The 17,894-nt window shown below is 40.3% G+C and overlaps 1 protein-coding gene and 1 long non-coding RNA gene across 3 annotated transcripts in view; both read left to right on the top strand.

The window, feature by feature from the left end:
• Positions 1–7,477, top strand: part of ELP2 (elongator acetyltransferase complex subunit 2) — a 45,678-nt gene extending 38,201 nt beyond the window's left edge. Inside the window, exons 17-22 of one of the 2 annotated variants that reach the window (XM_040587038.1) lie at positions 1,328–1,400; positions 1,849–2,035; positions 3,640–3,764; positions 4,258–4,400; positions 4,926–5,039; positions 6,033–7,477. In XM_040587038.1, the coding sequence (XP_040442972.1) occupies positions 1,328–1,400; positions 1,849–2,035; positions 3,640–3,764; positions 4,258–4,400; positions 4,926–5,039; positions 6,033–6,189 (799 nt within the window). In that variant the 3' untranslated portion in view covers positions 6,190–7,477. The remainder of the gene's footprint in view (positions 1–1,327; positions 1,401–1,848; positions 2,036–3,639; positions 3,765–4,257; positions 4,401–4,925; positions 5,040–6,032) is intronic. The other variant, XM_040587040.1, reaches the window with a different exon arrangement.
• Positions 7,478–8,506: 1,029 nt separating this feature from the next.
• Positions 8,507–17,250, top strand: LOC121085531. The gene is made up of 2 exons (XR_005827098.1): positions 8,507–16,495; positions 16,677–17,250. It is a non-coding gene; the product is annotated as an uncharacterized LOC121085531 (long non-coding RNA).
• The last annotated feature ends 644 nt before the right edge of the window (positions 17,251–17,894 follow it).

Raw genomic sequence — 17,894 nt, 5'->3', positions numbered from 1 at the left:
AGTAACCAAGGACTTGTTTTACAGGTTGTTCCACAGGTTATTTTTCTTTCATTGAATTTCAGGACATTTGTATTTTTCATGGAATAAATACTCTTCGGTTTTATAAAATTGACTTCCAATGTTTTTTACTACAAAATAGTCTCCAGGAATGTGCTTTAAAAGTAAGCATTATGATAAAACTCCTGCTGGTGGCAGATTAAGAGGAAGACACACCGTAGTACCTTCATCATTACAAGATATAATCAAATTTGCAAATTAACATTCCAGTTAAGCGCAGCCACCAGTCCCTCTCTCCCCTGAAGGCCCAGGCACAATTACTCTGCATGAAAAGCCAGTGCATCCCCAGACGTGAGTGTGGGAGGCTGCCTATGGGATATGCCCAGCAGCGACTCTTCTGGGCTCCATTCAACAGATACAGACAGTAATTTGTCATTTAAGCAGATGGCTCTTTTGGCTGCAGGTGAAATCCTATGAACATCAACCTCATATCAGAGCTTATTTACAACACTGCTGACTGAAGGAGTTTATTAAGAGAACTGCCCATCTCTTCAGAGCTAGGAATCAAAGGAACACACACCACCACCCCCCACCCCCCCACCCCCCCCCTCAGTCTCCGCCAATGGTATTTAGCTGATATTTGCCCACTGTTTATAGATTGCATCTCCCATTTTACTTCCAGTCTGTTTTGTGACTGATTTTAGTTTGTGTTAGTCTGTGGTATTTCTGCTTATTAGTTAAATCCCAGTCTGGATATGTAAGCTTGAATTCCAGCAGATCTCATGCAAAGTTTGATTAAAAATGTGTTTCTGGAGAAAGCTAGAAGTTTTGGATTTTCTTACCATGTTGTTTTCCTTTTCCAACGTGATTCTTGCTCTCTAGTTCAGAAATCTTCTTTCAGTACTTCACAGAATAGGCATCCTTTAGCTGGATGTTTGTGGTATATTTCTTTGGTGATTTTCAAATATGTGGCTTCTCACTTTTATTGGTAGTGTTAAAATGGCTTTATAAGAGAATAAGAATACATTAAATGCTGCTTTAGTCTGCTTAATTAATCATTAGTATAGCTTCTGCAGTGCTGATGCTTTAGGACTATGGAATTTGCTGGAGAGATTGTTCTGTAGTCAGTTCCTAAATGTGAAACAATTTATGCAGGTGTTTAAATTGAATGCTGAGCATTATTAGGAATTATTTGTGGTATAATACTGAAACACTGGTGAGAAGTTCCTGGCAGATACCTTTCATGTTTGCAAAGGGATTTAAAAAGAACCTTGATGCACACTGCAGAAATGCCTATGATGTGTTAAATATCTTTTCACGTTTATTTCAGATATGGACATGGATATGAAATTTTCTGTGTTGCTTGCAATAATTCAAGCACTGTAATTGCCTCAGCATGTAAGGTAAGGAAAGATTCTAGCACCATCTAGTGAAAAGTACCACCAGATTTTAGGGCTGATGGAGCATGAGTTGGAATTCAGTTTGGGCTGAATTCTTTTCTTTCACTTAAACGTGAAAGATTTTGTGTAGATGACAGTTGTATAGGTGACAGTTGCCCTGCAAAGGTGAGAGTGAATGCATACAAGTTATTATTCATAAATTATGCATGATCCATTTGAAGATATTTGTAAGATAAATTATAACAAATCTAGGTATAAAACCTTTTATTACTGGTATATTGTTAGCATTAGTAGAAAGTAGTGAAACGATCTTGAAACTTCCTCGACAAAAGCTGACTCTGACTTGATTGCAAGCCTTTAAACAAGCCTCCTAACATCTTAGTATTTTGAAACATGTATCTTTTATATTTGCTTTCATTAATTCTCACTGGTATTTTTTGCATCAACACAGGCTTCCAAAAAAGAACATGCAGCAATTATTTTGTGGAGCACTGCTTCTTGGAAGAAACTGCAGAGTTTGTCATATCACAATCTGACTGTTACTCAGCTGGCATTTTCTCCTAATGACAAATTTTTATTAGCGGTTTCTAGAGACAGGAATTGGTCACTGTGGAGGAAACAAGACTCATCAGAGTCAGGTAAGATATATGAAGTGGGTATACACATTTGAAGACTTTGCAGTTCAATATTTTTGGCTTCAAAATATTTGAAAGAGAATTGCTGAAATATTTTAATGGACATTGTCCTTACAACTTTTAAGAATCGATAGTGTTGTAGACTCTTGTGGCTTTAAGAAGTGCAATTGATGGTGTACAGGAAAGCTAGAATGGGAATTAAAATGTGGAGGAGAATATAATCAGGCCTTAAATGCTATTAATTGATGGATGTAATGAAGTCTGCTGTTTATCCTCCTGTCTTCTGTTTATGGTTGTATGTTTCAGATTTACTGAAATCAAGTATACATGCTGGAGTGTAATGTCTGAACTGCAGACTGGTATTCTGTCAAGAAAAACCTTAATCTCAGTGTTCTATGCAGGCAGGGCTGGAAGGTTCATTGCTACACCCGTGTCTTGGAGCTGCCTTGTCCCTGTTTGCAGGGCATGACACTGAGACTCTTGACAGGATTAATCTCTATCTTTGATGTGGCTTTCTGATAATCCTGCACAATTGATTAATTTGGCTAGGACTGGCTCTGTCTCGAAAAGGAGCCGATAGTAAAGATACAGTTGACTTTCTCAATTAGACTTTGAGCCTTGCAAAATCATGAGGAGATTGCTGTTGAACCCTTTAATGGATTCCTAGAACAGATGTTCGTACTGAAAACAATTGTCGTTGCACTGTTGGCTTAATAACACATAAACACTACTGGTCTCTATAGAGTTTTCCTCGAGACTTGGCAGTGAGTTTTAGCCCCTTCAGACAGTGTCTGGTTGTATCCTGCCTTGAGATTTCTGTTCTGTTCAGACTTCTGTTCTAAAGCCTGGCATATTGTCAAAGTAGTTACACAGTGTTTCAGGATAAGAAGTATGAATTCCCATAGGAAGTAGAAGAAATCCTCTTTTCATCTGTTTGTCAATAACTTTTCTGTCTATGAAGAACATCATTATCAGTGTACAGCAAACCTGCTGGTATTGGCATCCCAAGAATTGGTTATTCAAAGTCCATGCTCCAACATGACAGCCTTTTCTACTTAGGAAAAGCATTCCCATTTACTGATCTGCTGATCAGATTTACTGCCTGATTGTATGCATACTGAAATGGTAGCCTGTCTCTTTGGGAACAGATGAATCTTTACAATTAGATCGTTTTGATTGGAGCTCTTGGGGCTTTACTGGTAAATAGGAACTGTAGTGAAATTTTTGGGGGTACATCTACACATGGTAAGCATTGCACTATACTAAAACTTCTGAAGTCAGCGTTCTTATGAAAAACTTGTATAGGTCTTATACTTGGACTTGTAAATTCTCCTGAAACAGCTACGTGCATAAAAGATAAAACAATTACTGCTGTTTTAGTTCTGTATGGGCTGACTGATGTAGTCTTAAACAGGTAGTAAGTGTCACTGTGATAAATGTTGGAGAGAAAAATATTTATGTGGTGCTAAGTATTCCCAAGTGCTTTAAAGATGAGTGGAATAACGTCTGAGTATTCCTGGAGTTCTTACCTAGAGCTAAGTAAAACTGTTACTTTTAATATGTAAAGTAGTTGAAGCAAGGGTTTTCCTCTGTATGCTTTATTCCAGGACCACCAGTCTTCAGTTGCTGTGCATACACAGACAAAAATACAGCTGTTCATAGTAGAATCATTTGGTCTTGTGATTGGACACCAGATAGCAAGTATTTTATTACTGGCAGTCGGGACAAAAAGGTAATTAACATGAAAGGAATTTTAAAAGCCTAGAATTATTTAAATGTATTTTAGATTAGCAAATACTGTGTTCTAATGAGTCCGTATTCTATAAATACACAAAAAGCTTACTGTGTGTATTACCACAGATATCAGTGAGACTTTCATATGCTAAATAAAGTGTTTGAATATGTATGTACAAGACTGTGGTCGGCCAGTTGGATTTTCTCCCATTCTTTTTTCATACTGTAAGACAAGCACGTAACTCCCAGGGGTCTCTTAAGTTTTTCTTTAACTTTCATAACAGAATCAGGTTTTGTCATCAGTATTGTTAATGCAATCAGACAGACTGTCTAAAAAATTGAATCTTTGTAGATAGATATTTTTTAGTATTTTCAACATCACTTTGTTCTGTGCTCTGGAAGTATTTTAACTAAGTTATTCCTTATGTTTTTGTAAATGCATTTACAGAAAGATTGAAGTGAAAAATCCTAGATGATTCTCTTTCTTACAGGTCATTATCTGGGGCCAGTGCAATTTATCTGTGACTACTGAAGGGGATGTGTTGGATTCAATCAAGCCCTGTTCAACAGTACTGGATGCTGGGGATGCTGTTACTGCAGTTAGTATCAGCCATGTCCTTACTCCCGATGGAAGGTATTGCTGGTTCTCTGTAATGCCATGTTGTGTTTAATTTAAAATCAGTATGTTTTCCCCTTTAGAGTTTTCTGTGGCTAAACAGCACCTAAAATCTACCTGTCGATCATTTTGACCATTCTTTGACTACTTTTTTCTTTCGTAGCCTTCTTTTCAGGTGCATAGTGAATTCTCCAAACAGTGTAACAAGGAAAAAAAGAAAAAGGGGGGTACATGGGGGCATGAACATACTGGAAACACATTCATTCTTTTAACAATATTGACTGATCTGATGCAATAACCTTATTTTTTTCCTAACCCAATATATTTTGCAGGTTTCTGCTTTGCTTGTTTTTTATGAAGTAGCTTTGATTTAAATTGTGATTATTTTTTTTTTTCCCTCATGGAAAAGTAAATATTGATTTGAAGGGGCAAAGTACAACACAGTGTTTGAGTGCTGGTTCTTTCTGGCTTGCATTAGAGCCAGCTTCACTGAGCTGCCTACTGTAATCTCTTTCAGAACTAATGCAGTTATTCTCTTGATAGATATATCGTCGCAGTAGGCTTAGAGAATGGGAAGATTATCTTGTACACATGGAAGCAGAGTGGGCAAGAACCAGCACTGGCTGATTGGACCACATGTGTTGAGATGCATAACAGGTACGTCTTTTGAAGGAAGTTAGAAGCAAGGAAATATTATTCTTGAGACTAACAGTGCTGGAGTTCTGTTCTTATAGTATAAAATCATATGAAACTGGTTTATTTGTATATCAGAAATTGTTAACCTTTTAGGAAAAGGTTGGTCCCTGACAGTCTTAAGATGTGTTTAAGCAAAACCTGGAAATAAAAATACTGGTTATTTAAATTTACTAAAAACCCCAACAGACTCCAAAGAAAACCAGGAGGGGTAGGCTTAAATCCCCAAATACTTAATGCTATGCATATGCTTTGAGAATGATTAGCCTTTGTTGCTCCCACTTAAAAAAAAAAAAAAAAAAAAAAAGCAAGCTTTAGAACCCTTAGCCATAAAATAAGATGATAGAAGACACTGAAGAGGGGAGGAAAGAATCACTGTATACATCAGCAAAACATTTTGGAGTGGATTACAGCAAGCTTTCAAGAGCAGCTTCTAGAGAAACCAAAGGAATAACAAGCTATACGTGGTTCTGCTGCGGCGACAGCTAGAGAAACTCTCTGTAGAGAGACTTCGAACATTTCACTGGAAGCACTCTCCTAGATGCTTCTTTCACATACTGGCATTGGTAGTACCAGAAGTGAAAGCTGATGGTGGCTTTGGCCTGTGTGTGCTTGAAGTGCATCGGAAAGAGACACTAGATAACAGGAAATCGCTGGCTAAAGGCCAGAAATCTGTCATATCTCAGTAATTGAGATGCTAGACCTGCAGCTTAATGCGTTAAAACTTGAAATCAATAGCTGTTTAAATTATTGATGAGTGAGAGGATAAAACGTCATTAGAGTTAATGACCCTACTTATTTTAAGATCTTAATACCTGCTGGTTGCCACAAGTCAGTTTTTTCTCAGTTGGTAGTGTTAACAGAAGAGTACTAATTATATAAATGTTGATGTTTACGTTCACATGCCCAACTGTGTTTGACATTTTGCAGTTATGTATGGATTTCTTTTTGTTGCAGCCAAAGTCATGCTCTTGCTGTGAAGCGTTTATGTTGGAGACGTCATGCGGGTAGAGCTGGACATAATGATCAGAACAGCAGCGAGTGGTTGCAGCTTGCAAGTTGTGGAGCTGATCACTGTGTTAAGATATTCAATGTCAACAGATTTGCTCTTTAGCAAAGACAGCAGGCCTGTCTGTGCAAAACATTTTATTTCAATTTTTAGCTATTTTGATTGTTGAATTTTCTGTTTTCTGCTGTGGAAAGTGAAATATCTGACATATTAAAGCAACTTGTGGTAGTTTGCAATATCAAATATTTTTGTAATTCTGCAGTTCCAAGAATATGAAGTATTTTATATGTTTTGGTTGGTGACTGTCCTGGAACTGAGGGATGGGAGGTGGTGTAAGGCTTGGGAGAAGGATAAAGAGACAGCTTTGTTCATTGTGACTCCAAGGGTAGGTGGAAAGCTACCAGTACTTGGGTTCTTCTGTGCTTGTGATTGCAAGTGGAGTACTGAATTGTTTTGAACTTCTTATTCCTATCAAACTTACCTGCCAGTTGGCATGCCAGTGCTGGCATGGTGTGTTTAAGCGTGTGCAGTTAACCAGAGATCAAATATACAACTTTCTCTGATGGCCTTCTGAATGTGTATTACAACCCTGGTACAAGTCTTAGACCACCTTACTTTAGAAGGAGTAGTTTGTGTTTGCATGCTTGGACAGGCCTGTTGGTTTGTTTTTATTCCTTCTTTCTGCTGTGCAGAGTGCGGGGCTCATGCTTCTTGGTTTCATGGGTCTTAAAGCCTAACTCACAGACCACATAAATCTTCTGGTGTCTCCTCTGTGTACTGGTGAGCCTACTCTGAGCAGAGTGCCGTAGAAGAGCCACCTATTTCTTCCTGTGTTTGAGTGCTGTCCTGTACAGTTTGGGCTGGAAAAGCTTCCAAATATCACTAGGCAGGAGCTAAGTGGCGGCAGCCATCCCTTATTGTTGCCTTTGGGCTCCTCCTGCCTTTTGAGTGCTCCGTATCTGTTCTGGTGAAAAGAGGTTAGCTTAGTTGTCCCATAGTGTTGTAATTTATATAGAAAGGTAATAGATGGTGAATACTTCAGAAAGAAGCTTTTACATCAGCAGGTCTGTATCTGATTCCAAAGTCTAATTTAGAAATTACTGAACTTTGGGAATGAAATTATTTTTGTTCTAGAACCACTTGCTACCCAAATTGGTAGCGCAGAAGTAATTGGAATGGGGTTTAACTTTTTTACTGTGTTGCATATTTAGATGAAGAGTACAGTTCTTTCAGAGTGGGCTGAACTTTTTTCAGAATAATTATAGTTTTTTTTAAAGGTTTTATATATTTCAGCTTTTTATTTTCAATTCTGGTTTTCTGCACTAAAAAAATAATTTTAAAAAATTAATTAGGGGAAGAAACCCCAACTTCCTAATAAAGATGCTTTGCTACATTTTGCTTGTGGTACCCAGTGCTTTCCTTACATGTGTGCTTGAAGAATTTGAGTAGTGTATTTCACTTGTCTGGGAATTTTTAAACCACCATAGACTGTATCCTGGCAAAAGAAAGACATGGCTTATCAGTCATGAGGTTTCGAAAAGCTGCCAGAAGTGGAACTTTATTCCATGTCATGATTGTAATTTGGTGTCTTACCTACAATCTGATGACAATACCAGATAATACTTTCCAATACTAGCACATCTTGCCATGCGGCCACTCTTGTGTATAAGCAAAAGTGAAATGTCATAATATTTGTCCCTCTCTTTTATTTTGTTAAATGCTATCATTCAGCAAGCACCAGGTATTACATGATTTAGTAATCCGTTCCATTGCTCCTGGGACTTCTGTGACTCAATCACTGTAAAGAGTATACCTCATTGTTACAACTTTAAATCCATCAGATTAGGCTGTTATTCTCTGAAGTCTAAATGTTTGCAATAGGCACTTTTTATTTTCAATTAAGTTAGAGGTTGTCAAGAGACACCTTGACACATAATTAATATTTTTTTTTATGTGTGAAGTTACCTTTGTTCACGTATTACTTTGCTATGCATTTAGTGGGCGTGACTTTTACATATGCCTTTATAGGACATGGACCTGTTGGAGTGAGTCCAGAGGAGGCCACGAGGATGATCAGAGGGCTCGAGCACCTCTCATGTGATAACAGGCTGAGAGAGTTGGGGTTGTTCAGCCTGGAGAAAAGACTCCAGGGGAACCTTATAGCAGCCTTCCACTACCTAAAGCGGGCCAACAGGAAAGCTGAAGAGGGACTTTTTGCAAGGGCATGTAGTGATAGGACAAGAGGGGTAATGGCTTTAAGCTGAAAGAGAGTGGATTTAGATGAGATATTAGGAGGAAATTCTTTACTGTGAGGGTGGCAAGACACTGGACCGTGTTACCCAGAGAAGCTGTGGATGCCCCATCATTAGAAGTGTCCAAGGCCAGGTTGGATGGGGCTTTGAGCAACCTGATCTGGTGGGAGGTGTCCTTGCCCATGGCAGGGGGGTTGGAACTAGGTGGTATTTAACGTCTCTTCAAACCCAAACCATTCTATGATTCTAAGATTGTCTCAGTAAATCCACTGAAGTCTTTTCAAACCAGCATGTAAATCAGCACCGGGTAACAAGTCAGAGACTGATTTCATCATCTCAACTAAGTGTGAGAGCAAGGAAAAATCAGTGTAATTATAGTGGTCATTCTGGGGGTAGCATTGGCTACCTTTTAAACAGCAAAATAGTATTCTTTAAGATTATTATAATGTCCTTAGAAAATTTGGGGGTTTGTTCAGTTTCTTTCTTCTAAAAAATGGAGAAGAGCAAGCATTTGCCAGATGTTTATTCAGTCTACTTCATTATTTTTTTATTGGTTTTATAAATGCTGCTGGAATCAAATGCCTTCTTGCTATATTTCCTTTGTTTTGCCCTCAGAACTGTCTTAATTAGTTTTTATTTGAAAGACTTTACTGTTAATTTTGTCCAATGAATGACTATTGCTTTTATTTTCTTCCATGTGCTTTTCTTTTGTATATACTTACTCAGAGAGACTCTATTTAATTCATAGTATATATAGTGCATACATTCATGTACAATTTCAGATGTTTTAAAAAAAAAATCTAAAAATTAAGCTTTCAGTCATATTTACCTGACTGACCTGACAGTAGTCCTGTTTACCTACCAAAATGTCTAACTGCCTGTATGTATCCATTTTTATTTCTACATTTTATTCTATGCTTCCCTGGTGCTTGGTCATTGCTGTTCTCTCTTGCAAAGTGCCATGCCTCTTTCCATTCCTACCCATCTTTTTGTTTGGGTTTTTTTTGTTTTTTTCTAAAAGTGTGATTATTTTTCATGGCCTTCCCTAAGTGAGAACTAGTTTCGCTCAGGTGTATCTTGGAAGATGGAGTTAGCCTCTCTACTTTGCAAATATCATCCTCTTTATAGCAGATAGTTCAATGTCATACAATAAAAACAAAGTTGAGGGAAGTGTAATCTTTCTTGTTTCTCCCCATTTATCTTCCAGACAGTCAAATAAGCCCTGCCAACGCCAGTCTTAGGAAGCTCCAACCTTTCATGACATAGCCTCTGATATTGCATTTGTTTTCCCTTGACAATGCGATGCGAGACCACATCCAATGGTCAGGGGTAAAAACTTGCTGTCTGGAATCATGACGGTCCCAGCCTCACACTACCCTTTCCTGCCAGTCCTAAGGTAAGGTGTAAGGACAGGCTGCCCAGGGATGCTGCAGAGTCTCCTTCTCTGGAGATATTCAAAACCCACCTGGATGTGACTCTGTGCCACCTGCTCTGGGTGACCCTGCTTTAGCAGGGGTTTGCTCTGGATGATCTCCAGAGGTCCCTTCCAATCCTGATCGTTCTGTGATTTTGTGGCAGTATTCCAGTGATGAAAGCCCAGAGGCAAATGGTACACATCAAAATGCACCTGTCTACAGCAGCCTAATCCTCTGCATGAATTCAGTAGTGTCACATATTTCTGAGTTTCTGTCTTTGTTTCTGTTACAGGTTTGGACAAGGGCAGTGTGTTTACTTTAAACCTCTTTGATCTAGCAGGATACAAAGCTGATGCAGCATCTTCTATAAACAGAGGCTCTCCATAGCACTATTTGCGCTTTACTGTCCAGGTTTTTTAGCCAACCTTTGCATCCAAAATGCGCAGAACTGGGTCTATGCAGGTTTAGAGAGCTAAGCCGCTTAGCGCCTCTGCAGCCCTTGAGTGCTTCTTTCTGAGGTACCATGGGCCGATTGGCATATGTGATCATGTACCTTACTGCTAAATAATAGCATACATTTAATTAAATGTTGCTATAAGCACTGATGCAGATGAGGCCTTGTTTCCCACAGATTTGGGCTCCTTGGAGGATGTGGGTTTTCATTAGTTCCTGTGCTAAGTTACCTTTTAGAGCTCTTACGTGTGGATTTTCATCTCCAGCGTGTGAGCCCAAGGTGCAGCTTCTTGTCTCGACACCGATGGATTTTTTTCTTCTATTTCAAGCCTATAAAATCTGTGGCTTTTTACCTTTGAACATGCTACCTTTCAGACAGCCCTGAGTTGAAACAACCTGTTTGATTAAAATAATGCTTAAGGATGTGTGCCCATGTGTGTAAACTGAGAGACAAGACTGGTGTGCTTTTACAAGACCAGGGAAAAAACTATTTACAAATATCTAACTAAAGCTCTGACAAAACGCCAACACTCACCTGATATTTTGCCCTTATGTAATTAATGGTTTAATTGTCTTTGTTTTAATAATGATCTTTACTGATAAATATAAAGCTTGTATGATACCAGAAGAAAAACAACACAGAAGATCCAGCTTTAAAATGGGTTTATTGTTTTGTCCGTATGGTTGCTATTGAAAAATATCACAATAGTGGTATCAGGTTTTATCCCAAAATCTCAGTTCCAGGGAGAAAATTGCTTCCTGCGCTGCAGTTGGTGAGTAAGTTTCCAATTTATTTATTTTTTATTTGAAAAAACGAGCTGTTGCATCTTTCTGCATCAACTATAGCCATAAATACATTTCAAAAGCCTGTAATCTTCCCAGTCTGAATCTCTGTGGCATTTGCTCTCAAATACTACACACCATAGTGTTTATTTCAACTCCAGTTTTCATTGTAAAGTTATATTGCTGCTTTATCTCCCCCTACCTGATTCAAAGGCAGTGTAAAGGAGCTGGTGCCATTAGCCTCTCCAAGGTGTCCCTTTGAAGACTTGCTGGAAGGGGAAGGAGAGTGTCATGTTCTGCAGCGGGAAATCTCAATTCTGGCATCTTTATGTGGACAAAAAAAAAATCCATTTATCGCAGAGCAAAGATGTTTAAAGACTTCTTTAAGCTTATAAATTAAAGTGCTAGTATACAGGAAAGACAAGCGGAGAAAACAATTTGTAGTTTCTCTGGGGCCTTTTCCTTTGGTTTAGTGAACATGTAGGAGCCCTTACACATCTGCTACTGAAAGTGAAGCTTTAGAATTATATAAAGATCAAAACTTAAAAGACTTGACACTAGTCAAGTGCATAACTGAAAATTGTTTTTTACTGATTATGAAACATGCGTTAGAAGACGGTGTAATAAACTGTAGTCTTTTGGACTAGTCTGATATAATGCTTTAAGAAATGAGCTGTTGGCAATGTATGTGCTGCTCTGTCATTCTCTGCTTGTACAGCGCCATGGAGAACAAATGTGAGGTATTTGTTCCTTGTTGAGAATGGGGTTGAAAAAACTGATGGGCTAAACTCAAATTTTGTAAGGAATATTCTAATAACCTTTTGATATATTTGAGGTAAAGCCATCCCATCAATATTTTAGATGCACACTATCAAAAGTATTTTATTGGCTTTACGCTTGTTCTGAGACTTCAAGGCCAAGGGTATGAACAGTTTTATGTTGTCAGACTTAAAGGAGTAGGATTGTCTTGTTTTACAGTAAAGGCATCTGAAAATGCAAGTAAGAAATGGCATTGGTCTTGTTTATAATCTGAGTTCTATAACCAGAATCAAATGGTTATTGAGATTATGCAAAGCCATCTTAAATCTGTCAGTCCAGGATGTAGGCATCCTCAAGTCTGTGTTGGGCTGAAAAAGGTGTGCTAACACTGACCTTAGTGGTGAGGACATGTGGACTCCACTGGGATCTGGAGGACAAAATGAGCTGCTCGTGTAAATGGAAGATGAGCGATGCTGACATTCAGCCCTAGGAACACCTGCCTGGGCTCCATGTGGCAGGCTGTCTAAACACTGCTGGCAGTGGCCAGCTATCGGTTCTGCCTGTTTCTTCAGTTATGAAATGGGAAAGAAGGAGCAGGTTCCACATCATGCTAAGCCTTAAAAAAAAAAAAAAAAAAAGGTATATTCTTCTGCTGTCATCTGTCTTGTGGGTTGAGACTTCAGAACTAGAAGCTGGTGAAAATTTCAAGGAAGTAAATTATTGAGCTCTCAGCTATTGAAAACATCACTTTGGCAACTGAGTAATCTCTGTTTTCCCAAATATTTAACGGGAAAAAAATAAGAATGCTGTGAGGCTCACTGCCGATTGCAGTTATTGCAGAGATGAGGGAAGAGGAGGAAACAGCTGTGTCCTCATTTAGACTCAAATCTCACTTTAAAGAAGAAGTGGCTGTTGCAAATAAGGAAACTTTAAAATAACTGAAATGGGCAGCAAAAATATTGCTTCTCTGTTTTAAGGAGCATCTGGAGCTGTACAAAGGATGAGACAAAATCTCTGACAGTACAAAAATCAGAATTTGCCTTTAGTGCGTTAGGAAGCTGTTGGAGGTGGGAGTTGTTGAGCGTGGTTTAGCAATGCTCTACTCACCAGGATCTACAGTGGCGGTTTAGAGGTGTCGGGGCGGTGTGTTTACCCCATGACTTTCTCAGCCCTTGATCCTCCAACCATTCCCACTTCTGCCCTGTGTACCGGCACATCTTTGTGCAGCTGTGGGACCTTCCTTCAGACACTGCCCTTCCCTAGCCAGGGGCTGCCATTGTGCCTGTGCCAGCCACCAGGTTCCCCTTATCCTGCTCCTCCTTTTTCTGGTAGAAAGCCTGGAGGGCTATGGGCTCCCTTTGCGGTTCCCTGATACACTCAAACACAGCTCCTGTTCTTACCTAGTGCGGCCAGCTCTGGTGACTGTATTTGAGTAGCTTATACTCAATGGCATTTTCAAACTTTGCTAGCATCATCATTTTATTTTTTGCAGTAAGTCATCTGTTCTGTAATGCAATACATGATCTCTTGCTCTTTCTGGAAGGAATTTAGGGTAGACCATATGACAAACCCTGATGCTGTACCGTAATAGCGGGGTCAGCCCCAGTACCCTGGGGTAGCTGTACCAACTGGGCATGCCCTGGACTTGAAGTCCTCTAAGAGAGCTGCTCCATGTAATTGGTATTTGTGTGATTCAGCCAACATTACTGCTGCACAGACAAGAGGAGAGGAGGTGTTATGCCTGAGGTAATTGCCATGTTACGGTAGCGTCACCCTTATATAGACTCCAGCTGATCCCAACTGAAATAACAAGGGATGCAGCAACCAGATTTTTTACTGCAGAGAAGCTATTTCTCCTTGAGTCAAGAGCTTGTGCACACAAGAATGCCTGATCTTGTGGGTTTTTTCTAAGCTTTCTCTCTTTACTCACCCACTCTTCTAAGAAGGCGTTTTGCCACCTTACTCCCGTCTCCATTCGTGCAAGGCCCTAAATCCTCATATAATCAATCCCTATTTTATCAACATCCTCTTCTCTCTTCCTGTTGTTCCTGTAAGATAACCCTATGCTTTTTGATACATGATCCTAGGAGAGTTTATATGTATTGAGCATAACATCCTCTTGGTATTTTCTGTTCTGCCTTCTATGCCTCTGTGCCTGATTCTTCCTTTGCTGGGTTTTGGGCTCTTGGTATTTACATAGGCTGTCCAGTCTCATTACCTCCTTTTTCCCTGACTGAGAATTACTGGCATATGTGTGAGCAGCGTACCCTCCCTCCCTTGCTAATGCATAAGTTGTCTACCTGCCACTGGGGGGAATTTTTCTCCTCTACAAAAATGAATTGACTGCAGTCTCCCCAAGGGAAGCTCTCCTAGCACTTTTCAAGATGAAGCAACCATTATGTTTGCCTTTCCATTTCATAATCTTGGACAGTCTCCATCCTAGGAGTTTTCATATAAAGATGTACCTCTTTGAGAGAATATCTGTACTCCACCGACACACTTTTTAGAGCACAGGAGCTTTCTGCTGTTTAGCCTGTTTGTTTCAACATGGCAGGCAGTCCTATATAGGGCAATTGCCTATCAAGTCTCCAGGTGCTACAAGGCTTCACCACCATCCATGGAGAGCACCGAGCTGTGCCCCATGTTTCTCTTTCTCTGCCGAAGACATTCAGCCAGGGAGGCTGAAAAAGCTGCAGTGCAAGGAGTCACCTGAGTTGCCTGTGTGTTGCTCCGTGTAGGTGTTCAGGGTGGGCCTGTCCAACCCACAGTGACCCTAAAGGTGCGATGTAGGAACCTGCCATGGGTGCTTCGGTCAAACTTCTGCTTCTAAGGCGTGTGCATACAGTCTGTGTATCGCAGATGTTGCTGAGCCTTCAGTAACAGTCCCAGTTCACTAAGCCAATGGGATTAGCTGAGGTGGGAGCTCCTCTACAGCTTGTGAGCATTGATTCAGGCTGGTAGACCATCTCTATTGTCATAACTACATAAAATATAGTCTGGTAAAGCCAATTAGAAGGTATAAATGTTGGTGCCTAGCTACTATTAGGCAAAGGCCAGCTTCAACCTTTTCTACCCATCAAAAAGAATTTGGGTATATTTTATCATGTAAAAAGTATTATCGTAACTCAAAGCAGGAGTTATGTCTAGGATGTGAAATTCTGTGGTTCCTGTTAATTGCTCAAGAGTGCATTTCTGTAGGTTAGCAGTATGGAAAATTGTTAGCACAGAGCTTTTGTTAGCTGGAATAAAAACAGATTGTGCTTCACAGAGCAATAGGATCACAGTGATTTTTAAAACTGGAAGGCAGCTCAGGAAGTCTCTAGTCCGAACTGCTCCAGGTGGCGCTGCCTAGAGCTTCCTTCAGTCTGGTCTTGATAATCTCAAAGGATGGAGACGGTGCAGCATCTCTGAGCAACCTGTTTCACTGCTGATTGTCTTCATGGTGAAAAAGTTTCTTCTTATATCAGCTCTGAACCTCTCTTGTTTCAGCTTATGCCCTCCCATCTTCTTGCAGCTCACCGTCGTGAAGACTTGGGCTCCGTCTTCTTCATGGCCTCTTCCTGAGTATCAGAAGGCTGCTAGCAGATGCCTTCAAAGCCCTCTCTTCAGCAGGCTGAACCACCGTGTCCCTCTGCCTCCCCTCACAGGGCAACTGCTCCCTCACCACCTTGGTGAACCTCTGCTGCTCTTGCTCCAGTTTAGCAACATCTTTCCTGTATTGGGGGACCAAAACTGGACCAGTACACACAGTCTCATTACAATAGACCAGTCTAAAGTCTGTTGTACAGTTTCCTCCCCTATGAAGCCTGAGTCTATAAAGCTTTCTACTTCAAACTAGCCTTATCATGTCCTTTTCCTATAATACTGTTTTGCATGCACTTGACTCTCTTTGGTGGCAAATGGAATGCTGAGGCTGACAGCTGCAGATTTTAGCACGTGTGTCTGCAGAGCTGGGGCCTTCCTGGTGAGCTGCTGCGCAGTGTGCTCCAATATCTCCATGAGATGTTAACTCAGACATCACTCCGATCATGTGGCAACACTACTTCTGGGAACAGAAGAGCCTTCTTCATACTAGTTAAGTGTCCTTGCACTGTGTTTCCACCACTGGTGAGGTGGAAATGACAGAAGAAAGATATGATGGTTTGGCTGGGGCTGGAAACTGCCCGTCTCTTGCCTCCATCCAAGCCCAGGGCATCTGCCCACCAGGAGCACAGCACCCAGCCCAGGTGGGTGTCCAGAGCCCACAGCAGAGCTGCAATCCACGTTCACCATTTCCCTGAGACCTGGGGTGGCCAGTGCAGCCATTAATTTAGGTAATCTAGAGCTGACCATGATACACACAGGAACTATCATACTGGTGGTAAATCCAAAGCCTCTCACCCCTAAAAATTCTGTATTAAAGAAGTATTTATTTTGTATCTCAGAGAAAATGAAATGGATGCTATTTTAAATGCCTAGACTGTGTCATTTAATTGAAAAATCAGTTTATTGCTTCCATATGCCTAGGACCACCAGGTGGCAATATAAGAAAAAGGATAAGTGCGTGTCTCCAGCACCTGCTGTGTATACCCAAAAAATCAAAATAAATGACAAATATATTTGAAGACAGGTATTTGGTCTCCTCAGAGTTGTTTATATGCAATGTTTCAGCGATAAGCATTTCTCCTAATGAAATGCTGATTTTGAAAATACTCTTTCTTCTGTTTTGGTCCTGTAGTTGGGAGTCTGTCTGTACAACTTCAGAAAATGGTGAGTGCCTCCTAACCACACAGGGTCTTACTGTCTCTTATGTACATTCTCCCTGACCCCAACATCTCAATCTGAAGAGGATATAAAAACCTTGAAATTTTCTTATGTTATCTTGTTAAAGTGTAAAATGGGACTTATTTTCCTGCATCTGTTTTACTGTCTGTTTTTTGCATTCTGAAAGGTTGTCTAACCACGTGGATGCCCCAGGAAGGGTTTAAGTTCATGAAGTCCCATGCGCCTCCTGAAGGCAGCTGTGATTTGTAAGTGAAGAGTTACCGTATTGGATCATATGATGAAACTCTTCCAGACTCCAGTGACTTATTTCAGGAACATATTAAGCCAGAGGAAGCATCCCTGTGCCTATTAGCTATTGATGAATTTCCTTTTCCTTCTATGAGTTTGTCCAATTGCTTTCTGAATCTACGCAAACCTGTAATTCCCCCGGTGCTAGACGGGAAGAATTCCCCAGGTTAAGTCTGTGCCAGTGAGCAGATGCATCTCTTCTTTGTTTTGAATGTTTAATGCCGCCTTGTTGTATTAGAAAAGAAAAGGATTAGTTGCTTTTCACTGTCTCCATGTCATTCCTGATTTTACAAACCTCTAGCATATCCCCCATCCATGGGTTTCTTATCCAGTCCAAATTGTCCTGCTGTAATTAAGTGTCCCTTTTATGGCAGCCATACTCTTCCTGTCATCTGACTTACTGCCTCTTCCCCAGCGCTACCATATTTCTACCAGTAAAGAAGTATTTGTTACTCTTTTTGTACCTTTTCATTTATTAATATTTGTCTGGAAGTGCCTAGTCAACTAAACTGTCTATTTAAAGTACTGGCAAATCATTCTCTTTTTTGTTTTGAAGCAAGTCAAAACATTCTTATTTGAAGCATTTAAGGCTTTAGATGCTGTCTTTTGGGTATTTGTGATAGAATGTAGTTTCTTGTCCTTGGACTGTTTTGTTCTTTCCTCATTTAAGTCATAAATTGATTTTTCTAATATGATTCTGGTCTGCAGCGACAAGTTGCAGAGGCTTCAGAATGGCCGCACGGGGTGGAACGGTTAGCACTTGCTGTTAAAGGATAAACCTAATACTAAAATAACAGGGTAGCTGCAACCCCAGACTGAAGGCACTGGCAGCGTGTGTTGCGGATGTCAGTGCAGCAGCTGACATTATGCCTCCTGCGTCTTTGCAGGTCTGTCGAATCAGTCAGTCACGGTGGTGAGAATTTCCTTTATTGGCTCAGTAAAAATAGAGGAGGCTGATGAGTGACTTCTGTGGGTCGGTGAGAGCCTTCCCAGCCACGACAGGAGAGGGGTTCTCACACTGCGTGGAAGACCTCCCAACAGATGTGTCGGGTGCCAGGAACCTTTTCCAATCAACCCTGCCAACAAAATTAGTGGA

Source organism: Falco naumanni, chromosome 3 (assembly GCF_017639655.2).
Source record: "Falco naumanni isolate bFalNau1 chromosome 3, bFalNau1.pat, whole genome shotgun sequence".
Lineage (NCBI taxonomy): Eukaryota > Metazoa > Chordata > Aves > Falconiformes > Falconidae > Falco > Falco naumanni.
Note: the sequence above shows the minus strand (reverse complement) of the source record. Positions and strands in the feature narration are given on the sequence as shown.